General features: G+C 43.1%; 1 protein-coding gene across 5 annotated transcripts; it reads right to left on the reverse strand.

Annotated features, from left to right (window-relative positions):
* Window positions 1-662: 662 nt before the first annotated feature.
* LOC116863155 (prospero homeobox protein 1) lies at window positions 663-24,800 on the reverse strand. 5 transcript variants are annotated; one of them, XM_032850647.1, is made up of 6 exons: window positions 24,598-24,800; window positions 24,358-24,463; window positions 18,702-18,745; window positions 14,857-16,648; window positions 7,708-7,815; window positions 663-1,235 (listed from the first exon to the last, which is right to left on the reverse strand). In XM_032850647.1, exons 4-6 carry the CDS (start codon window positions 16,579-16,581, stop codon window positions 702-704), a joined length of 2,367 nt encoding a protein of 788 aa, XP_032706538.1. In that variant the 5' UTR covers window positions 16,582-16,648; window positions 18,702-18,745; window positions 24,358-24,463; window positions 24,598-24,800; the 3' UTR covers window positions 663-701. The 5 variants fall into 5 exon arrangements, with proteins under 5 accessions (XP_032706538.1, XP_032706540.1, XP_032706541.1 ...); XM_032850649.1 differs by lacking the exon at window positions 18,702-18,745; XM_032850650.1 differs by lacking the exons at window positions 24,358-24,463; window positions 24,598-24,800 and adding an exon at window positions 23,771-23,861.

Raw genomic sequence — 24,800 nt, forward strand, 5'->3', positions numbered from 1 at the left:
AGAAGAACATTCCTATCCTGAAGATAACACAAGAAAAGGACCAACATGGCAAGCCACCCACAGCCTGTCTACACTCACCACCGGGGGTTCAGCCTGTAGAACTCTGCCACATTCCCACCTCTCGCTATTGTTGCCTCAGCCAGCAGGGCTCAGCAAAATGCTTTTGTGAGGGCTGGGAGATTCGCTAGTGTTGTCACATAGAGTCATCACGTTGCAATGAAAACGGTTTGCTGAGGCACAGCATTAGCCAGTAAAGAAACACCTTACTCATAGCCATGCATCTTTCATTGTTGTGTAGCCATTGCTTTCTGGGAATCGTCTACACTGCTTTGTGTGTATCTAGAATATGCATGTTGTAGATGTGTGTGTGTGTGTGTGTGAGGGTGTGTGTAGGAACAAAGAGCGGCATGCTCGTACAGCTACACATATGGACATAAACACCCTAGGCTCTCCCCTGAAAAGAACAAAAACAGAAACAAAACCCTAAAAAGATGTGGATGGCTCTCTCATAATACATACTAAGCAAATTCTCGTACCATTTCTTCCATAAAGGAAATAAATGTCGATTGAAGGAGAAACCACAGAATCACTCCCCCAGCCACCTTTTTAGACCTTTTTAGAAAACAACGTTTGCAGCCATCATCGCACATAGCCTAAGTCTGCTCAGTTGACATGCCGGAACCTAAGAGCAAAAAGGCCTGTTAGAGTGGGGACCTCTTCCCTGGAAAGGGAGTCAGTGTGTATGGGTTCCTTGCTATAATTTTCTCTGAATTCTTGGGTTCCCTTTTCTGTGGCCCATGGGTCTTCATGCATGCAGCAGAGCCGGGGAATGGGAAAGGACGTAGGAGTGGGTTAGTCCCCCGGGACTCTGCCCACGGAGTGAGGGCTCCTTCTTCCGGCCTCACCTCTTCCCCTGTTGCGGGATGCTCGTGTGAGATACCAAGACTAAAACAGATTTGGGGACATTGCCAAAGAAAATGAATTCTTTTTTTTTTTAAAAAGAAAAGGGAGATGACCAAACAATAAAGATGAGTTCCTACCTCAAAGTCATTTGCTTTATTGTAGTGCATGTTCAGAGCCCTGTAGAGCTCACAGTCTCTGGTTATAGACAGCTCTTCCGTACTGGTGACTCCATCGTTGATGGCTTGACGCGCGTACTTCTCCATCTGAATGTAGTAAAACTCACGGAAATTGCTAAACCACTTGATGAGCTGAGAGGTAATGCATCTGTTGAACTGTCAAATTTAAATGTTGGAAAGGATAAGAACATGGCCATTTTCTTCATTTATTCTTTAAGCATTTGAAGTCTTTTTAAAGTTCTCATGTCCTCCTTACTTGGACAGAGTATGTTCTGGATTCCACCAAAATGGTGGCAGGAGGGGTGAAAGCAGTAGTACATGTATAAGAGATTATAAAACCTATCAGCCATGGAAATCACCTCCCAGTCCTCCACATTTCCAATGGAAAACTCACATTCTAAATCTAAATTTCCTTAAGAAGCTGAATATCTTATTCTAAACACCGTTCTTCCTCTTTCAGTGGAACAAACAGCATTTGTATAGTTTTTTATGGAAATGCATTCAAGCCACAGAGTGCTGGGAAGAGTAATTACTTGCAAGTACAGCTTCCCCTGCTTTTCAAAAGTGCACGTTCCACCATTTTGCTTTTACGAAAAGACCTACATTGGTACCCGGTTTCACGAACCGAAAGAAATCCAGAAAGGATATCTGCTTTTCAGAAGCAAAGCAACAAGGGCACACCGTGTTCAGCTTTTCAGTGAGCCATTAGGGATGTGGCACGCTCCCTGAGCAGCGAGAGGGGCCCCACCAAGCACCTTCTCCAGGAGCCAGGCTCAGCATCTCAGCATCATGGCGCCATGGCTTTGCACTGTGTCTGTGAGCATCTGTGCTTTATCTTGATTTATTTTGTGCATCTGTTATCAAGAAGTGTCCTAGGGTATCAGAAAAGTCTAAGAGAGCTTATTTTTTTGGGTCTGTGAAGGCTCAACGTTTTTTTCCGTATAAATAGACGGTAATTGGTCCTTGGCTTTCTATCATTTGGGCTTATGAAAAGTTTTATAGGAACGCTCTACTTTTGGGTAGCGGGGGAAACCTGTACCAGAGATGGTGAGCCACACAATTTCACCACTAGTGTGATTTCTTTTTTCTTTTCTTTTTTTTTTTTTAATGAGAATTTGTGTTATCACATGACGGCCTCGTGCAATGCCAGAAAACAACTTTCACACAAAAGGGGAGGAGTCTGGCATTGGCCTATGTTTTGGTAATGGGTGATCCCCACGGCCATCCGGCTGTGACTCCACTTTCTGTTTGCATACGGTGCTCACCTCTGTCTGGCCAGACCACCATGCCTGTTCGCACACTGCCTACAGCCCGTGCTGGGTAAGACCCACGCCCCTTTCTGTTGGAGTCTATGCTGTTCGGAAGGTGCGGTTAAGACAAGAGTACACAGACGGCCCAGACAGACACTTTATTACATTTTTTTTTTTTTAAATGCCAAGTTACCCTAACATGATTTGGCTTTAGAACTTTGTTTATCAAGGTTTCCTGATGACCTTTCAAATGAAGATGTCTTCCTGGATTCACTGCAAATGATACCATTCTTATTGACAGTCCTCTGTTCGCGGTAAAGGACAGATGCATCTCAACTTGCCAAGTCAAAACCAATAAATCCATAGCTTTATATCAGGCGGGCTGACAGACAACCCCCTGCCTTTTGTCATCACAGGCATTCCCTTCCCTGGGCCCCCAGAAAAAGATGTACATTCATCAAAAATCAACAAAGACCACTTATCAAACACTGGCCATGAGAACATCCAGACTCCCAACAAGATGACAGCTAAAGTGTGTACTGGGGCTGTAATTACTACACAGAAAGTTGTTTCTATACTAGCAAAGATAATAAATGAATGAAAATTTATGGCAGGGAATGGACGTAACAAGGAAACAGAAGCAGGAAGACTGGTGTTTCTCCCAAAAGGCCACCTTGCATCATAATTGCCATGGAGTTGCAAGGGCCCTTACAGATAATTGACCAGAAAATGATTAAGTCATCAGCAAATCGCTTCTGCTTGCAAGAGTTCAAACATGTACTTAACCTATCCAAGAATTATATTTTCACTCTGTGTGTCTGCTCTGTCTCTATTCAGCCTTGCGGGGAACCCGATTAAAAAGACAACTGAAGGACCCCCGTTATCTGATCTTCTGGTTGCCGATTTCAATAGAACTTAAACCCATTACGATTTGCTGAACTTGGAGTTCTTTCCATTTTATCTCAGCAGTAAAATACACTGTCCAAATTTCCAGACACTGAGATAAGGACTACAGGCCCCCGTGACGGCTTACTGTTCCTTTTTAATTCTTTTAGAATAAGAAACAAAACATTACAAAATGATAGCAGGCTGTGCACTGGGGAATGAAAATTGCTTTGACATGGAGATTAGGCTTCTGCATTGTTACAAGACATTGTCTCCTATGGACAAGAGTACTGTAGAGGAAAAAAATAGAAGGGTATTTTTTTTCTAGAATGGTCATGAATGACCTAATGGGGGAGGACAAAAAAGTAAGTGCACTTGCCATTATTTAGGAATGGGACATAAAGGGAGATTTAAAGCTTATTGTTACAGAATGGAAATACCAGAGAGAAAGAATGGGCAAAAACAACAGACTCCCCCACCCGACACAAGACAAGTGAAATGACCAGCACAACAGCTTGGAGAACTGGGTTTCCCTCCACCAGAAGTGCACTGAGATTTGTTGTTTCCAGTTGCTGGCAAAAAGCAGAGGCAGCACCCCATGCCCCCGCCCCCTTTTCTAGATATTCACACTGGGGGAGAAAAAGTGTTAAACTTTAAAGAGTTAATTCCCCCCCCCCCGTTCTGTAGTGGCTTACAAGAAAAGGATCAATTGTTCTATAAAGGAAAGCTCTGTAGTGTGTTAATGTGTTACTGCAAAAACTAAACGCTACAATAAAGAGGCTGTGTTTCCACAGTGTGTGAGTCTCTGTGACTTTGATTAATGCTTCCCACGGGACATCTCAGCCTCAATATGGGCTGAAGAAACTTCCTAAATATTCAATGAGCATGGTCAAAAGATGTATAAAACAAATCAATCTGACACCTTAATCTGGCTAGACAGTAGTTGACTCAAGGGGTGGAGGGAATGAGATACATCATTTAACACCGCCGGCTTGAAAAACTGTGAGCGTCTGTTCTTCAAAGCTAAAATGACACTGAATCTGTTGTACTTAGTGGTCTAAGAGTTATTAGTTGATACATTAAAATCAGCCCCCAGTAGGTGCACAGGAAGACGGAGGGGCCCCATCAGTCCTCGGCATGTCCTGCCCATTTACCTCCTTGCTCTTCTCGAAGGATTTTGAAGCCCTGGTGAGCTGAGCTTTTTGTCTGGCTAAATGTCGCGGTGAAGGGATGGAGTTGGCCTCTGTGAGAACCTGCCACTTTGTTTAGATTCTTACTCTAGGCATGAAACCAAGTCAGCCCCGGTTTCATCCTTCGTATAGATCATCGCTGGACAGCTCTCACCAAGCCAGCATCTGAATCGCGGGAGGTGTTCCCCCACCCCTTTCTCTCCAGAATAATTTAAAAGCATTCACCTCCTGCCCAAATGGAAGTCACTTGCAGAGAGGGAAGTGCTCTATCCCTCCCTGAGGAAAAATGCAAGGCAGGGCATACCACCCTGCCTGGGCTCAGCTTCTGGGGCCCATCAGAGAATGCACTTCGTCTAGCACCATCTTCCAACTGTGTCTGATGACACCTAGGCTACGCTTTACTCATGAAACAAAATATTTTCCACTTGTGTTGCTTCTCCTGCTTTTTTTTTTTTAACTTGCAAAACTAACTTGGGGTCCCCATTTGAAATGAAATGACTTTGATGATTTGGAAAGGTACGTTGTGCTATAGGATTAGGAATTTTCACTTAGATGAAGGCAGCCACAGTCAAGTATAAGCTTGTGTTGCTGGGAGAAGTCTGACTTGGTCCACAGACACATGACTACGTCTTTCTCAAGACAGGTGATATAGGCTCTCACCTGTTATATATTCCTAAGGTCCTTCCCCAAATTTCTAGAGATCTCTTAATTCTGTAGTGGTTTTCTCGAATCTACCTACAATGAAATAAAATTTTGGGTTGCATATTCATATGCAGAGAAACACCTAGTTATTTCCGTCTTGCAAGTAAGTATCCATGTTTATATATCTATATCTAGAAATAAGTATGTGTGTATACATATGTACATATATACACACCCACTATATTATGTATCTATACATTCATATATATGTGTATGAGCCTATCCATCGTTGGCATTCAAATTCTGGATTTTCTTTACTATTAAAAAGTCCAAGCATGATCTGCTATTGTTTTCTACCAAGTTTCTGGAACACCGTGCCTGGACTATCCTTCCCTTTTCTATGCATGCCTTTCCAATTTCATCAGCATAAGCTCAGGGAATACAAATTCATTTATTACTAGCCAAAGAAAAAACATAATTAGCAAAGTTAAAAATGTATAATTCATTCCAAAAATAAAAGAGAAATGACCTTCGATGATTTTCTGCTATGCATTATATGCCCTACCATTTCCCCTCCATTAGAGTGGATAATTGGGAATTAACCAGACTCACGTATACTTTAACAGCCTTCTCTCCCAGTATGGATAAAGTATGGATAGAATCTATCATCTGAATATCAGTGCTTTTTTTAAAATAAAATATTCACCCCGGTATTTAATTGTTGTTTACATAGTGATTATTTGCAAAGCTGAATTACTAGATGCATTCTAGAGGAAGAGGAACAATTTCTTGTCAGTTTACACTGCCGAGTATTTATAAAGATTACAGATTAACCACTACAGATTAACAATCTCCCCTACCCTTGCCCTTCTCCCCCAGCCCACGAATGTTTCTAATATTTACATGTACCGTTGGATAGTGTTGTTGGCTCAGAATGGCTGCTGCTTTCCACCCTCCCGGCGCTGCGTTTCCAATGGTGGGTGAGAAATCCCTACGGATGCAGTTTGTAAAGCGCTATGGCCCCTTCTTAGGAAAAGCACTATCTAAATAATATAAGGGATTGTCTTTATTATAATCACAACAGTGCTGATCATTGCACTAAGAGGAGTGGAGGAGGTAACATGGGCACCTAGACACACACACACACACACACACACACACACACACACACACAGGTGCACGGTAACACTTTCTTCCTCTCGTCCATGTCCCCCCTACTTCCTGGAACTTGGGTGTTGAAAGGACTGCTCCCCACCCCCGGCCCCCAAAGAACTCTGCCAGGTTCCATTAGGCTGCAGAAGCTTTCCAGTCTTCAACTAGTTGGCAAATTCACTCCCTGGTGTCTGTTTCAGATGATCCCCCACGAAGTCCAAACCCTCTTCCTGGGCCTACCGTGTCACTCAGCCTTGTCTGTACTTGAATGATCCTCAACCAGCTCTCCAAGTTACTGCCTCTCTGGGCCTTCCCATCCGGCCCAGAAGGTTGGCCCTGGAAGTTGGGGGGACACGCCTGCCACTTAAGGAGCTCCCCCCAGGGAAGAAGGAAGATAAAAGGCTGAAGTGGATACACACTTCAAAAGCAAACAGGAGGGAAAACAGAACTTTTCTTATAAGGCCAAATAAAACATCAGTGAAGGAAACGAAAATGAGTTGGCCTGCAAAAGCGGGGGGCAGAGCAGCCACGGGGCCACGGGGCTTGAAACCCTCTGCGTGGAGGGAGCGGTGCCACGGCAAAAGCCTGCTTTGGCAGCTCCTGAGTTCTCAGTGGCAGGAATAAGAACTTGTACACATGGGGGTGGGCAGCGGAGGGTGGGGGGAAAGGCACCCAACCCTAATAAACTAATCTCAGCTAATGTAATGTTTATCGAGTTCCTCAGATAATGATACCATGCATGTGATTATCATCATCAAAACCCAATCTATGTTTTAAAAAGTTGCAGATGATTAACACAACATCAAGTTGTTGCAAACAATTACTTAAAACCCACACACAGACACAGACGCGCACACACACATCCACACGCACACAGAACCAGGAGGTCCCCATATTCTGTAGAATGAGGGAGGCTGCAGCTGTAGGCCGACAGCTTTCATATCCTCATTTGAATAATGTGTCCTGAATCTGTCACTTTATTCATTCTCCTTATGCTCAGTGTACTCTACATCAACAACAAATTAAGTTGTAAATAAGAGACAATCATCACTTTTGTTTTTAAGCAGCTACTGCATAGAGAATTTCAATGTACGCTCCTTTCGACAGGGGGAAAAAGAGGTGTTAGAGTTTGCTTTCCTAAGCGCAAATATGGGGAAACCAACAGAAACAAAAACAGAAAACAGTTTACTGTTGCTGGAGGGAAAAAAAAAAATTCTCGGAAGCACACCCATCCAGGGCTGGCCGAAATTTCTCCCAAGAAGTGACTAAGACATACAAAGCGAGAGGCTAAGTTCCCACATCACACTGGAAACCCATATGACTTGGTACCAGCCTCCTGGTCTTAAGGGGCATCTTTGCCTGGCACGGCTTTTGACAAAAAGACAAGTGCATTGCATCAATTAAACACAGGTGTATTCATTTTCACACTCATCTCTGCTAACTTCCAAGAGTTTGAATCACGATCACATGCACAGAGACTGATAAACGACGGATAAAAAACGTCCTTACCTTCACATCGGAGAAGTAGGTCTTCAGCATATTTGAGCTGGGATAACGGGTATAAAAGAACATGAGCTTTGCTTTTTTCAAGTGATTGGGTGACAATCCTTCCTGCATGTAGGAGGCATTTAGTTAAGGAAAAAAAATGTCTTTAAACACAAGCACTCACCACCCACTCCCCCAAAGAACCTGGAGGCCCATCAAGCAGCTGAGATGGGAGGAGGGAGGGTGGAATTCCGGAAGGTCAATGGCACAGGCCATGGACTCCATCACTGCGCTGCTGCCCCTTGCTCCAAACGACTCCCGCTGGGCAGAAACTGCCAGGTGTAATGGTGAGGATGGACAACGGGGTTGCAGAAATCTTGACGGCTCCCTGGTGAGGATGGCAACACATTCCCCCTGTTCGCGGTCCTTATGCTCCCTATACATTCACTTGTTGCTAAGGAGACAAATGCACCCAACACGGATTGTACAACTCTTAGCGTGAGAGTTTTTTCTCCTCTGCAATTACAGTTGTTTGTTCTTCTCTCCCCACTCTGCAGTTTACATCAAGTTATTATCCTAATGTGCATGAAAATATAAAATGCATTATTTTGAACACTGTCAGGCAAGCTGCGTATTTTACCTTTTAGTGCTAATCTAATGGAGCATCTTGACTCACTTTCTTCCTATCTTATTATTATATCCTTTTAATTGTTTCCTTTTAAATAATAGCCACAACTTGGGAGGGGTAGTTTTGGCACAGAGGGCGCCGGGAGGGGGTGTCGCTTTTGTTAAAGCAACGATCCAAGACCAAATACAATTTGCCTCTCCTGGATTTATAGTTAACTCCTTTCAGAGTGGCACAGTGGCGGGGGCTAGCAAATCAATAAATGTGGGTTAGCAGATCAATAAATGGCCACTTACCCAAAATAAGAAGGCCTATTTATCTGGAAACATCATTACCTTTTAGATCTGTAAACAGCAGCAACTAAAACAGTTCCCAAGAGAATGTGAGGCTAACCATAACAATCCAGGCTTCCTGATTCTCCCCCAGATTCTTGGCAGTCCTCAGCAGACTCAGAGCTGGGATGGCTCTGGTCACATCTGTGCCGCAGCCTGGCCCTGCCATTTCCTCAGCAAATTAATGGCTTTATAATTTATCAGAAATGAAGATGCACGTGGAGAAAATCAATGTGGTCCCCCACAAGGTCAATTAAGGGTCCTTCCTAGAAGCTTCTCTAAGGATTTTCTCTTAAAAGAGAGTCTGGGAAAAATAAGGAAGAAAAGAAAAGAAAATCTGCACTTGTGTGTGCACACGCACACATCTTACCAGGCAACAAAAATGCCACACCTGGTGAAAAAAGGTAAAACAAACAAACAAACAAACAAAAAAAACCAACCTCATATTTAGGAAAAGTCAAGGTTTCTAAATGACCTCCATCAAGAACAGCATGACCAGTCTTAGGAAGAGAGAGAAAGCAGGAAGTTGGTAGCGACGCATAATCAAATTCATACTGATAAGCTCTAGACCACTTCTAGCAGGGTGTTGAACCAAATATTCTGCTGAGGGTTGGATCCATTCACATTCCCTTTAACATCATGCAACGTTTAAAAGATCACCTTGGTTTCTAAACAGAAAAGTTCAGTCTTGCGCTCCCCCCCCCCCCGCCCTCCCCACGGACAATACAGACTGAAGGAAGAAATTTCGATTTTCTGTCTGTGAGCCAAAGCAGCTTCACTGAACTTGTGTTTTTGTTTCAGATCCGTAATGATCACAAAGACGATAATTTATGACTGACATACTTCTTGTGCCAAGGAAAGAGCTGAAAGGCCCTCCAGTAACCTCCATTAGAACGGTAGAGAAGACTAAAGGAGCCCAGCACACTTCAGGACCATCTGTCCAAACGGGTAAGTGAAATAATAGTGGCAAGCTGTCTCGCCTTGCCTTGTGATAAGAGTTTTTAGGCAACTCCAAACTTCAGCAGACACTCTCAGATCTGGGTTCTAGTCTTTTCTTCAGATGGACAGATGAAAAAAACAACCTTGTACACTGAATTATTAGCAGGGGAAAAGTACTGAATGGTTAAAAAAAAACGTGGTCTCCTGCAAAACACCCTGTTTTGCTGTGGTTCTCTGAGATAGAACTACCAGAACTTCCTGACGCTTTCAATATGCTTAAATCATGCTTCGATGTTTTAGCTCTTTTTATTAAAAAAAAAAAAAAAAAAAAAAACAAAAAACCAAACACTATCCGTCTTATTTTGATCAGGATTTAGAGGCTTTTTAGTTCATGAAAAAAAATGATTCTGATTCCAGTGTCTCAAGTTCGTTTTGCTTTAAAATGTTTCCTGTTGGTAATACTTAGAATTGATCAGTTGAAATGGAACAGAGAATAAATCTTTATCTCTCGCTTGTCGTGTAATTAAGATAAAATTCCCATAAAATATATGTTTCTAATAAACTATTAAAAATAGCTAATGAAACATTTAAAAGCCAACAGTTAGATAATCCTTTTTTTTCCTCCTCAAAATAAATCTGAACTGACCAATTGGTTAATTTCCCTTTTAAGTGCTTGTGCTGAAAAGCAACTGTTCTTCCAAGAAAGCACTAGCTGTTTCCAGGATACTTACACACGCACAATGACTCATGATGGAATAGATTCAGTAAACATACAGCTGTACTGAACACGAGCTAAGCTCCATTCAAGGCCAGGAAAGAAAATGAGCACAAATAAATATTAAGGAGGTAAGGGGGGGATGGGGCGAGGGGGATGGAACGCAAACAAGATCTGTCCCAGCAGCTCATGTGGCTTTGCCTCAATTCTCTTAGCCATAGCTTTGTGAAGACAGATGACATTCAATTCTATGTGTAATGCAAAATAGACAATAACTACTGAAACTTGAGACAGATGCCAGGTGTAAAAAAAAAAAAAAAAAAAAAGAAAAGAAAGAAAGAAAGAAAAAAAAAAAAAAAAAGAAAATGAAAAAGGAAGAAAAAAAAGATGATAAATCCATAAATTAATGAAAGACATCTGCTCAGGAATAGAAAAGATCAGAGAAGTGGGTACTGCAGCTGAACCTAAGGGGGGGGCCCTCAAACAACCTGGGAATCTGAGTGTTGTCTGTTTACCAAGCTCAATATAACCTTACCTACACAGTCGTGGCAGGGGAGGAGCAGGGCCGCAAAAAGGCAAATGCAAGAATGCATTGTGAGTGCTGGAGGAAGGGGACTTCTTTTTTCCCCCTCAGCTGAACTCCGAATTGTGGCTAGAGATTTTACCAGCTGCACTTCCAACCGAACTGGATTGGGGCTACTTACTTACATTTTCTAAAATGCTCTGAAACCCAAAGAATTTTATCTGTCTCCTGATGCTCTCATTTGCTGTTTCCAAGAGGATTTCTCCCTCAAATGGGGAGAAAGGATCTAGACTGTCTCATTTAATCAAAGTGATAGAACACGCTGTTACTCCATTAAGAAGTTGAACTCATAAGATGTGTCACTTATGGAAATTAAAAAAAAAAGGAATTTACTGAATAATTTTTTTGGTGGGGTAAGAACCCAGAGTCTCTCAGTCTTTTGTGTAAATGTTTTCCCTGTAGCTCATGCAGCTAATAGAATCACTGTGGCTCCACAAGACTTCTAAAAATGTCTATGGATTATTTCACATATCAGAAATTCATTTTTAATCCATGTTTTCCAGTTAGATTTTAGTTTCAAATTACCAAACAATTTTCCTTTCCTAAACCTGAAGTGCTTTAAACATTCTCCCCCAAAGTCAAGTCGGGGATGCTGGCTGTCACAGGAAAGGGGCTCAGTTTCTCCACTGGTGCATCTTAAAGTCTCATAAGACTACTCTCCCCCTTACACTTGGGGGCATGCAAATGTCTGAGGCCCAAACAAGGCTATTTTTCTTGAGATGCAAAGAGGATGAATAACAAGGAACATCATGAAGAAAAACAATTGGCTGGCTGTTTCTTTTGGAATTTGAATAAAACTTAGTATTTGATTAAATAGATTCATTTGCAAAGATACTGAACACACACACACACACACACACACACACATACACACACGTATCTCTGAGACGCGAGCTCCTGGAGCAGGTGTACTGACATTGAGTTCCACAGGCACACATTCACTACTTCCTTTGGATTAGAAAAGGATAACGAGGTAGTGTGTTTATATAGATTACATAGGCTTCATGTGCTGAACTTAGAATGGATTTATCTGATAAGCTGGTGTTCTTAATAGTTCTTATCTTGGCTACTTTGTTCAAAGAAGCACACGATGCCCTTTGAAGTGGGAAAGAATCATTCCTTAAGAATTATATTATTCATTACTATTGGAAAAGCCACGACCACAAAGAAAAACATAATAAGGACAACCATAGAGGTATCATTTCATCCTTATTTCTACTCATGTCTATTGAATTTTTTTCTAGGAATAACTCGATGGTTCTAAGGCAGACTTATATACCTAAAACTGAAGTAGATGCCACAATCCAGGATTCCCAGAAGAATTCTTTCAACTAAAAGCTTGAGAATTTTGCCTACACACCATCGGGTAAGTCAAGGGAAGAACTCATTGCCATACAAGGATGGAGACAGGAGACCAGTGGACCCAGTCTCCCCAAAACACTCAAACCCTCATTGGCTTCAGAATCATGGGGATTATAGAAAGGGTTGCTTGCCTATCTTCTTCCCGAGAAAGAATGTATCAGTGGGATGAACGGTTAAAAGTACAGCATGATCGAGGGGGAAAGAAACAGAGGCTAGAAGGCCAAAAGTGGGACACGTAATCATTAACTGCGACAAGGGGCCAAAATTATTTAGCTCCATGAAAGAAACAGCTCCAGGTGTAAGCAACATTTCATACGAACACAGGTGTTTCCAAGCCATCCCTGTTCAACAGCCTCTTATATCGGTAGGAGAGGGACGTTATTCAGCTGAAGAAGCAACTATATTCTCCTTAAAGCCTTTGATATGTATAGAAATAAAAGGAACTTCTTTCTATTCAAATCCTCTAAATTCCTCAGGGGATTTAGAGAGCATGAGACAATGAATGTAGCCAACTCTTAAAGCAATCTAAAAGATTTTTTCCTAGAAGACCCAACTTACATTTAAAAAAAAAAAGGCACAGGCATAACGATCTGGTTATAATAAAAAGTCTAATAAAAAAAAACAAACCATAAACTGGTTAAAGAGTTTAGTGTGCACTTATGGGACTGTGAAACCTGGCTTTTTAAAAAATATTCCTCAAAATGGGTATGTCCCTTTCCTCTGAGTGTGTGTGTATGTGTTTGTGTGTGTGTATGAGAGAGAGAGAGAGAATGAGAGGAGAGAAACAACCCACCATCATGACTATAGCCTTCAAAATGAAGTAAGATAGGGTCTAGCAATAGGGTCTAGCCCTGGACCTCAGCCTTGCGTGTATCTCAGAAGATCCTCTTCCACCCAAGGATAGAAAACCATTCCAGGCCCTGCATCTTCTTGCCTGGCCTTTCTCATCACCGACACTATATGGCAATCACTTTGACCGATGTTTATTGCCTGTTTATAATGTGCAAGGCATGGTGCTTGGCACAGCTTTGATTCATGGCTGGTAGATTACATTTTAGGTCTTCGGAAAGTAGAAGTTAAATTAGCAACCAAGCCAAGACTCAATTTCTGTTTCTGTATCTAAGTCCTCAACATCTTTATCTTCCTTCCTCTCGTGACATTATTCTCTTCTTCCTCACAGTGGAAAGAGACCATGTTTCAGTGCCCCAAGTGGGTCTCATACTCGTGGCTCATCTTAGCAGACATCTTCGCTACTGTCCTAAGAGCTGGTTAGAAGAACGGCCTTCCCTACACAGAAAAATGTATTTCCACCATAGCTGGGACTTTGCACTTACGTGGCAGCGTCTGGAGTGGGCTTAGATCTTAAAATGTCAATCTCTAGTCATCAGGACAATTGCTCAAAATCCTCAATTTAGCAAGAGCCAACTTAATTGCTAAATTTTATGTCCATCTGGCAATTGATTATAAAAGAAACATGCCTCTACCTGCCCCCAAATGCTACTATTCGACTACCCCCAAACACCAACAACCACAAGAGTTTTAAAAATTTACTGAAAGGACCAAATTACAGAGGAAAAAAGAATGTCTGTTAAAAATAGTTGGGAGTTCAGGACAGGTCTGATAAAAAAATATAACTGGCATCTCTACCTAAAAAGTCAGGTTCAAAATATAAGAGTCATAAAAAAGAGCCATTTTTAAGTCGAATACAGCTGAGTTTTATATTTAATTGTGCTCTCTTGCTTTCCAAAATAATTTGCTTTGTGTATGTTAGGACAAAAGATTTCTGTGTATGGCTGAACAGAGGTTAATCATGCATAGAGGCAGCTGCACCAGACCCAAAGAACAGACCTTGGGTGGACGAGAGAGAGAGAGAGAGAGAGAGAGAGACCGACCAATGCCGTCTGAATAAATCAGTACCTGTGTATTTCCTTAAAGAAACACCAACAAAGACAAACGAAGTCTACTTAAAGATTAAAGAGAGACTCTGACTCCCCCCTCCCCCACCCCTGTGTCCATTTTTCTCTCAAGGGAGCCTCCCACCAGTAAAGTGCTCTTCATAAGATTAAATCAGGTCTTCTTTACATGGCCCAGGAGCCTTGCAGATGGTTTAAAGCGAGAATTCTTCTTATGGAATCTTAGGGATCTCAAAACTGACTTTTCTCTTGACTCCATGATAAAGCTTAACACCTTTAAAAAAAAAAAACTGATAGAATTCAATATTATAATGAGATTTTTTGGGTCCATCTCTGACTCTACTCCTAAAAGAAATTAAAAAAAAAAAGAAAAAGAAAAGAAAAAAGAAGAGAATGCAGGAAGAGTAGCAGAAAAAGCACTGCTGAAAAGCACATATTAAATACCCCTCTCTGAGGCAATTAACAACTTGTGAAAGTTGCAAAGACGTAGGTTTCCTGCGAAGCTTTTGTGCCATCAGGAGTGCAACACGTGTGCTGATAAAAGCCTATTACTCTGAATAATAGGAAAGATTGCATTCCTAGGAAGATACTAATCTACGTTATTCTATATATTGTGGAAACCTGACCTTTGGGGAAGCCTTTTGGTTTTGTTTTGTTTTGCTTTGTTTCGTTTTCCTCGAGGGGGGTGGAAAAGAAAAGGATATTGCACTTCCCGAATACGGTGAGATTTCAGACATGTCTTGAAGATCGCCACACTCGGACTTGATGAGCGACAGGGAGAGCCCTTCTGCGGTGCTGGGTGGGTGTGCTGGTGAACAAGGATGGTGGCTCAGGTGGTGGGATGACATCTTGGTCCTCAGACTCGTGGTCTCCCTAGTTAAGTCTAAGGATTCGGGAGAGGCTCTGTCTTTTCCCGAGAAGGAGCCGGAGGGAGCACCTAACGGACTCTGAAATGGGTAGGCCATCAGGGGAAGGGGGAAGGGGTGGCGGAAGGTGGACGTGGTGAAGCCAGCGGTGGCGGAGAGAGGCGACTGGTGCAGGGGCTGGTGGTGGCCGCCGGCCGGGGGGCCGGTGGTGGCCTGGTCGGAGGAGTTTTTGCGGACCACCAGGGGCAGTGCTTCCGTCTGGTCTGTGGAACTGGGCATCTGCACGTTGCCAAAGGTGTCCAGGGGGTTCGGAATGATGACGTCGCCGAAGCACTGCAGGCGCTGGTTGGCGGTGTGGAAATTGTGGTTCTCCCCGTTGACGGCGAATCTGGCCTGGGGGATCTGGAGAGGCGGGAAGACCTGAGGAACCTGGCGGGAGGGTTTGGCTGCAAAGACTTTGACCACAGTGTCCACAACTTGCGACATGGCAGTGTTCAGTTCCTGCTTCAAGGTCTCGGCCAAATGTTTGCCTTCCGGTTGTAAGGAGTTTGGCCCGTGATCTCTCTCTTTGTTGTTGCCTTCACGTTTCGGCTTGTTCTCCGCCAGCTCCTGCTCCCTGATCAGGGCGCGGGCTCGGTCGATGAATTGTCCCGGGTCCAGCTCGCACATCTCGGTGTCTGACCGCCCCACGGAGTCCTGGGCCCTGGCGTCCAGGATCTCCGAGCGCATGCTGTCTTCAGACAGGTTCCCATCTTCATCATTTTCAGAGTCGGTGCTGTCATAGATTTGGTAGAACTTCTCCTGCAGCTGGCGCAGCTGTTTCTGCATGTCCTCCAGCTGCTGCTTCAGCTGTCGGCGCTCCTCTCGCTTCTGTTCTTTTCGGGCTGAAACCAGCTGCTGGAAACTCTGTTGCTGCTGCTGGGGCAGCTTCTGCTTGCGTTTGTTTTCTCTGTAACTTTCTCGGGGACTCACAGACTGCGGGGCCATCTCTCTTTCATTTTCATTGCCCCTTAATGCCACGCTGGGGGAATGGCTCATCCCCCGAATGATGTTCTCAACCCGGGCCCGCTTTGCTCTCAGGTGCTCATCACATAAGCGATCCATGTCGAACTGGCTCATGGTAGGCCTGCCGAACGGGGAAAGACACTCTGGGGGGCTGTCTCTTGAAGAGTTGCTGCATATATCCTCCTGATGCACTTCGGAGCCTGTGCTAGAGAGACCGCTGGCTTGGAAACTGGGCTCCGTGCCACCATTTTTGTTCATGTTATTTTTCAACAGCTGGGAAATTATGGTTGCTCCTGGAAAAGGCATCATGGCATCTTCATACGAGTTTGCCCTCTTCAGCAGCTTGCGGAGTACGTTTGACTTTTCCCCATCTGCATGCTGAACCACAGAATATTCAACATCCTGCTCAGAACCTTGGGGATTCATGGCACTAAAAAACGTTGCTCTTGCCTTAGCAAAAAATGCAGATGCTGTCCCTACCGTCCTTTTCACTCCAATGTCAACTCTTCTCCTCTTGGTCTGCCGGCTTAAGAGGGCTGTGCTGTCATGGTCAGGCATCACTGGACAGCTACTGTGCCATCTTCAAAAGCTCGTCAGCTGGGCACAGCTCAAGAATCCCGGGACCCTGGCCAACAGAACAAAAGGACTGATGAATCATTTTCTTTAAATTTCTCCAAATTTCCTGACCTCAATCCTGAATCAAATGCAAAATGCATAGGCTCTGGGATTTATGGCACATTACAATTATTGCAATTTATTATGCACTCTGCTTGAAATGAAACATTTTTAAATATTTCTGCTCCACTGGTTTAAGATGGATTAAGATTAAAAAAAAAAAAAGCAAAAACTGCTTAAGCACCAGTAATATGATTCTCTTTCACAAATGCCTAAAATGATACTGTTTATCTTGAGAAGAAACAGTAGATTATAAGAACACAGCCTCTGACAACCAATTGATTAAATTTTGGGCATTGAGATTCATATTACAGAAGAAGATGAAAGTGGTCTATACTTAAGAAATAAGGTTCAATTTTGAGGCTGTGGGAAATTTGGATGACAAATTCCATTTCTGAGGTAAAATTATTGTGGTTTTAATGCTATTAAAGGAAAAGGACTTGAAAATAAATGCAAACACTTAACACATCCCCTTTATTGCTGAATTTTAAAATATTTTTGTCATATACGAAAAGGGAAAGAGAACACCCCCATCAGCATCTATCCAATATAAATGGTCAATTTAACATTGAAATAAATGCACAAATACTCATTTTACAAGTCTCCTTATTTAGCATAGATATGCATTTTTATTAGTAAATCACATTCGAAAATGGTATCTGTTGCTATATTTTAACACAAGTGTGAGAATATTTATACATTTCTGTGATGTCCTTTGGATGACTTAAATTATTACAAAGTTGGACTCGCTGCAAAAGAAGGAATTGTCATATTTTAGAAATCGATACGTGGACCAATAAGTTGAGTTAGGCAAGGGTAAATACATCTTTGGTATCAGTTTTCTTCTGTTCCAATCTGCCAAAATAATACTCCAAATGCCTAAGGAAACTTTAACATACACCATTTATGAATCATGTTTCTTATGCAAATGAAAAAAAAAGATAAATAAAGGGAAAATTGGCATCAATCAAAATACAGGAGGAAAGAGCAGTACCTTTTCTGCATATGAACTTCCATTGTTTCTTGAGGACCCATATAAAAAGAGAATATCCTTCCTTGCATTTCATAAAAGGCACTTGACATATTTTGTGACGTATTACCTAGTGAGGCTAGCCCCAAATTTTGTGTAAATATAAGATGTTGTATCTTTTTGCTTACAATTAACATTTTATGAAGAAAATGAAAATATTTTTTTCACACAGGGTTTATCTAATATTAAACTTCACGTCTGCTTAACAGAGCACATCTTCACAATAACAGGGTCTATTGCCAAAGGCAGCGTGCAGAGTGTTTGGAACAGCTCCCATCTCTTTCGGTTCACCTGTAAAAACATCTACGTGCTCCCTAGGACTGCATCTGTGGCTAGTTTTAAAGAATGACTATCCATGCAAATAGGCATAATTTCAGCATGAAATAACCTGTAAAAATCAAGAAAATGCTCAATGCTTAGAGGACAGTGTGTGGGTTTTTAAATCTTTTTTTTTTTTTTTTTTTTTTAAGCAACAAAGATTTCATCCTGCATTCCTTATTCCTGGTCTCTATATGAAGATACAGCATTTTTTAAAAAAAGACTGTTTTAGAGTATCATGCAGGCGATATGATGCTTCTCCATATTTTTCATATGCTTAAAAATGAAATACTTTTTGTATGCCCCAGGATAAAATTTCCTGAAGTCGGAATGGAAACAGATCTTAAGAACTTCAATACAGGTTTCAAAATCGGTTTCAGAATTATTTGGAACCCTCACACATCAGTAATAAAACTGCATTCAGGAATACAAAGATGCAATGACAAATATTTCACTGACATATTAGATCTGATAAATCGGGTGTAACAATCAGATGAGAAAAAGAAAAAGACCGAGACAAACAAGAAAAGGGATGAATTATTTCAAAGCCCAGGAAGACTTGCACATTGGGGGTAGGTCTTTGCAAGGAGGACTTTTTTGTGTGTCTATCAGCTCTCCAAAAATAGAGTTCATTGCCATTATTTAAAAATTTTACCTTTTTTTCTTTTTGTGTGCAAATCCTTTTCTCTTTAATATCACCTGAAAAACACACGAGTCTCCAATCAAAACCTTGAACAAACTTTCTGCAGTCTTTTTCTTCCTCTATTCATCTTAATCTAGATTTTCCTCCTACCTGTCCTTGCTAGGGGAAGAGCATTTCTGCAACTGAGGCTCAGAAATGACAGGCTGGTGTAAGGGATGAGCACAAGGTCATGCCCAGGCATCCTTCCTTTCCCAACTGCCATTTACCTCTGTGTCAACTGCACTTCCTCTCAGCCAGCCTAGGTATCAACAGCTGCATCCCTGCCTCATGCCCAAGCCAAGAAGAGGGCTGTGCTCTTCCTAAGGTGGAAAGACACGATACTCTCATCTTTGGTGGATGGTTAAGTGTGAATTAAACATCCTTGTTGGGTCTTTCAAGAAGAGAACATCCTGTTACTTCCTTCGAATTCACCAAACTAAACTGATTCTTGCAGTCCTCTTTTAACCAGTCATCATTTTTAGATTAGGTAACGTTCTGTTATCTGTTTTAGGCTAAGAGAATTTAAACACTTTTAGGTCTTATAAAATGTTCAGCTGAGATGTAACCAATAAGACAACACAAACAGGAAAAATTGTATATTCCACTAAGACAAGGCATTATATTAATAGGCACAAGTCAATACATCTCTCCATAGAGCTAAGACCTAAAACTAAGACTTAGAACTAAAGGTATCATAGTAGTACATGGGGACCATAACCCATGGAGGCAACAGAGATGAAGCCATTATAACTGCTTGACGTAATACTTCATTAGCATCTTGATTCATAAACAAGATCTCTATGTGAACACATACATCACTTGAGAAAATGCATTGTTACGTGACGCTAACAGAAATTAAATCACTCAAAAACACTCTTAAAGGCGCTTCCATGGATTTCCTAATTCAGAATTTAGAGAATGCTATGCACTGACTTTACCACTGATACCATCCTGTCCATTAAGATGTTTAGAAATTCCCTTATTTCTCAACATCTATACTAAGCCACAAGGTTTCAACTACAATTATTATTGACTCTTATTATATTTTAATCTTAGCATTAATTTTGAGTTTAACCAGGCAATATGAAACCTTTGATCAGCATTTGTGAACACCTATATCAGCAAGTCTGCAGAAAAAATTACTGATATAGAATTTGAACCCAAATGGATCGTCGTTTGGATACACATATTGTATTCCTATAAACTCCTCTGTGATTGGTATGAAAACCTAGACAGAATAGTTCTATTTTTAAATATTTTGCCATACATTTGGTACACAAATGCTTTACTAATTCTTATACAATGAATATCTTGAGCAGATTCCTCCCAGAAAAAGATAAGAACACACATCCGGGTATAATCAAGTCAGCTTGTAACTACTCCAAAAGATTCATTAAGATCTGAATTATCTGAAGAATGTCAGACGATCTAACATGGGGATTCCTAAGGAACCTGGTGGCTTCATGTTAGAAAAGAATTTTCAGTGAAGAATTTCAAAGGAACACTGAAGGAGAAAGTGGTTAAGTGCTCTACTTTACTAAAGAAGTTATTTGGGGGAGGGGAGCACAACTTTTACTGTATCTATCTGGAGTCCAGATTCTGGACAAAGAAGTGTTCATTATGGTAATTATCCAAACAGTTCAGACAAATCTTTTATGAGACAGGGGGAGTGTAAGGTTGGCATCGTTTCCTGTTTGGATCACTTAGATTATCTGTCTTTGTTGATGAAATTATTTGAAGAAATTTCTCAAGCCTACACTTTATTTCCTATGGAAAACCGCCTTTGAATGGGCCTCTAACCTACTTGGGCCAACCTGGTTATGAAATTTCAAGTGGAATATCACTAACAAAGAACATTATAAATCCACCTAAAATTCAGTCATTCAAGGGGGGAATAAAGATCAGATGGTTAGACGGAGGGACTCACCTCCAATACCACCAAATCACTAAGCTACCCTCCTCACTGTATTCTAGAGTTCATTTCTGCTAATTAGCAACTTGCCCTTCGGAGATGTTTCTGCTTATTGTAAGGTTAAGAAAGCGTTTTATGTTTAGTCTGAAGAACCCACTTGACACAAGTTAATACTTCAATTAACTAAGATTGTATTGTCAAATCTTATATCAGGCTTCAAATTTTCCGATCATAAGAGAGTTCTCAAATCACAACCATTTCACTGAAAATCCCTCCATCCTATCAAAAATTCCACACATTTTCCACCTGCACAATGAGCACAGAGTATTTTCTGAGACATGCCAAAAATATTCACTTGTACTTATTTAAAAAGCAGCAATTCACCAAATTACTAAATAAATGATCTCAAGGCAAAACACTTACGCTTTTTCTCTTTTCGTGGAACACTGAAACACTCTAAATGTCCTTTGAAGCATTAGAGTACACTAGGCAGTAAGGTTTGAGAAATTCCTCACGTATATGTCCTTTCCAGTTTATACAGGTACTTAATTAGAATCCAATTATAATAACATGTCACACACAATCCATCTTCATATCATAAAACCACTAACATTTTATAATTTCTTTGTTAATCCTAAACCTAAAAATTCCTTATATTAGAAAATACAAGACAATCCCTTAACTGATATAAGAAATTCATGAAAAAGGCCTATTTGCACTTTGAACAAATAAAGAGCAACCCTGGCAGCTATAGCTCATGTTTTAAGATCGCAAGGGCTCCTTACAGAGGAACCATGTTAGGAAATGAATAAAGTGAGAACAAAGATGCGTGTTACGTATGCATGACTTTTTTTTCCCACAAGGTGGTGATTAAACTAAACAGAATTCTGCATAATGGACACATAAAAAATATCAGTAAGTACCCAGCGCAGATAATCCCCATTAAAAATAAAGCGAATGGACATATCCATAGATGACATGAAAGAACTTCCAAAGAATCCAAGGAAAGTATTGGGGGAGGGACTTGAATGTGTTAAGGCTAAAGAGCAAATACACAGGCCATCGCATTTTCGTGAAACAATGATCACCACCCGAACAGCAAAACCAACTGAGAAAACCATTCGCCCTGTAATCTATTTCTATGGCACACAAGAAGTAGCCTGCTTCAAGAAAAACTTTAGAGTCAAGTTTGAATCATCCAGCCCTAGTGCTTACATTGAATTCTCAGTATCTTCCTGCAACATCAAGCCTCAGGCCTTACCTTCCCCTATTTTACCATTATATAAACAGGTCCACGTTGTAGCATATGGACAGGTTAACCTGAACGCTCCCCTCTTCCCTGCTCACCACACACAGCCCATTCCATTCTGAAAATACTCAGAAGTTCTTGCAAGAAACTCTTCAGAGAGCCAACTGCTTGCATTTGCCTCCAATAGAAATAAGCAGTTACCTCTCACGTACTTGAAATTTTCCTTCTCCATCCAAGTAATAACTAGGACATCTGGCACATGTCTGGTACAATGACAGGCTCATTCTACTTTATGAGAGTATTTAACATCGGACTTGAAAGACTTTGTGCACGTACCTATTCTTTCTGGGCAGGGAGAAAGCACGCTAAAAAGATAAGCTTTAACAACAGTAACACTTTCAAATGACTTTTGGTATCCTGGCAGTTACACACACCACCCGTGGCTGCCCAAAACACACAAGCACACAAAAGACAGCTCTCCCCCACCCCACCCCCCCTTCGGCACCGCAGACCTGGGAGATAGGCATAAACCAGAGAGGGGAGCAAAAGGAAAGTCAATCTCCGTCCACCTGCCGCCTGAGGTGGGGGCGCTTTCGGCTGCCTGGCAGACAGAAGTCTGAGACACAGCCTCAGCCGCAGCCTGCCAACATCCTTAAGAAAAATAAACAAACACAAACCAACTCACCCCCCTCCAGCCCCCAAGCAAAGAACTCCCACGGCAGGGCTCAAAACGTTAACAACAGCCTGGTTCCCATTAGCCCGGACAATCCTGGACAATCCTATTAACCGGGGTGCCCATAAATTCATAAACCTCGGGAAGCCTGGAGCACACATTGTGGTCTGGAACTGCGCAGACACACACAGACACAGAGGAAATTTGCACCTGTCTTTCTTGACACAACACACCTGTCAGGCCCTGCCCATGCACAGCACTCTACTAATAGACCTCTGCCTACCTAGCTTAGGAAAGGAAATTATTTTTTTCTAAGGGAGGTTATAGGTGGGAGGAAAGGAGGGTGGGAGGGAGGGGTTGAAGGAAGGGGGGGGCAGAGGGGAAGAGGGAGAGAGAACAAGACACTTACAGCCTTGACTTTGAGAGAAGGCCACCCTGTGCTTGCACTGTTTTTATAAGCTCAAGGAGACAACACAGACCTTCTTGGAAAAATAAAAACAAGCAGGTGAGTTCCCAGCCTTCCCCCAGGCGGAGTAGGGTTCTGGATTGCCAAGAACAGCAGTTTCACACTCCAACCTGCCTCCTTGGGCTATTTAAGACGGTCGCCCAACCCCTCCTCCTCCTCCTTCTCTGCCAGCCTGGAGGGCTCTCAACTTCCGAAAAGAGCTGAGAAGTGGCGGGAGAAGGGTGAGTCTCGCTGGAAAGCGACTCCCTTCACCCATTCCACGCCCCCCACCCGAACTCCAATCCACACTTCTCACCAACATTCAGTTTCAGCAGGAGTAAGTGGCTAGCCCGCCAGAAGAACCGACAACTTGCTAAACTGGACTTTGGTGATGTCTCCCTGCCAACGCCACCGCCCCCCCCCCACCCCGCGCCCTCCTCCTAGTCTGTTCGGCCAAGATAGCGGCTCTTCCCGCCCTCCTCACCATTCTTCCCAGTAACAATCCCCCTCACCTCTGTTCTCCTCCCTCCCCAGTCCTCCGAACTGGGGCAGAACCGCAGGTACCACCCAGGCAAGACCAGATCCGAGCAGCCCGACAGCGCAGACTGCCAGCGAGCGCGGAGAGAGTCCTCGCCTCGCGCATCCGCAGCGGGAGAACATCCGCTACCCCCACCCGCTCCGCGACCGCTCGGGCCCCCCGCGGCGCTCGGGCCCCCCCCATCCCTGCACCACCCCACCTCCCGAGGCTCCTGCGCCGCCTTACCCAACTCAACCTGACCTAGCCCTGGCTCCTCGGAGCTCGGGAGAGGGGCGCCGCGCGGGTTTCCCGGGACCATCTCTCCACCGCTCCAACCCCGATTTCAACATTTCGGCTTCGACAGCGTTTTGCGAGCAAAGTCACAGAGCGCCCTCCTCCTCGCTCTCCCCTCCTCCCTACTCCCCAGCCCTCTGCTGGGGTTAAAAAGGAGAAGTGAAAGGTATGCAAATGACAAGCAAATTGGAAGAGCCTGGAAGAAAGGCAGCTATAATAAACAAGACAAAGAGAAAGGACGAGGGGACCAGCACCGGAGTTTTAGCCGGGGGAGACGGGGAGGATGAAGCTTGGCGGAAAGCGGGGATCCAGGCGAACAAAAAGCGACCCGGTCCCCCTCGCGGTCCTCTCTCCCGAGGAGGCAGGGCAGGAGAAAGAAGGAAAGGAAGCAGACGCCTCCTCACAGCCCAGAAACAGTACACAAAAGGTGACAAGATCAGCGACAAGTCCAGCCGTATCAGCCACCCCCCCCCATCGCCACCACCACCCCAGCCACCAGCAGGAAAGAGAAAGAAATAAAAGCCAAGCGGATCACTTACTCTTAGGAACTGGGAGGAGCGGAGCGCTGAGTTCTACGGAGGCTCCTGCTTAGAAACTGTTTAGAGCCTATTTTATGACGATTCATTTAAATAACACCATTTTCTCCTGGGGGAAAAAAAAAATGTTTACACGGGTATGAGTAATGGGAGTCTCTTTTCTTTTCTTCCCATTCAAGAACAAGCCAGGACAAGTGATTCTGGAAAAGGGGAGGGGACTGGCGAGGGGGAGCGGATACTTACGCGGTGCAGAGGGCAGGGGGACCGAGCGCGGTTTCGCCGGCAGGGAGAGGAGCACACGCGCGCGCACACACGCGGCGGTGTCTCGCGGGGGATGAATGTGATAATTGGACCCGGGCCGGTGAGTGTGCGCGAGCGGGGCGAGCGGGGCGAGCGGGCGACGGAGAGGGGACGGAGGGAAGGGTGGGAGGGGGCAGGAGAGGAGA

The sequence above is a fragment of the Lontra canadensis genome, unplaced genomic scaffold (genome assembly GCF_010015895.1).
Source record: "Lontra canadensis isolate GAN:19392208 unplaced genomic scaffold, GSC_riverotter_1.0 scaffold626, whole genome shotgun sequence".
Classification (NCBI taxonomy): Eukaryota; Metazoa; Chordata; class Mammalia; order Carnivora; family Mustelidae; genus Lontra; species Lontra canadensis.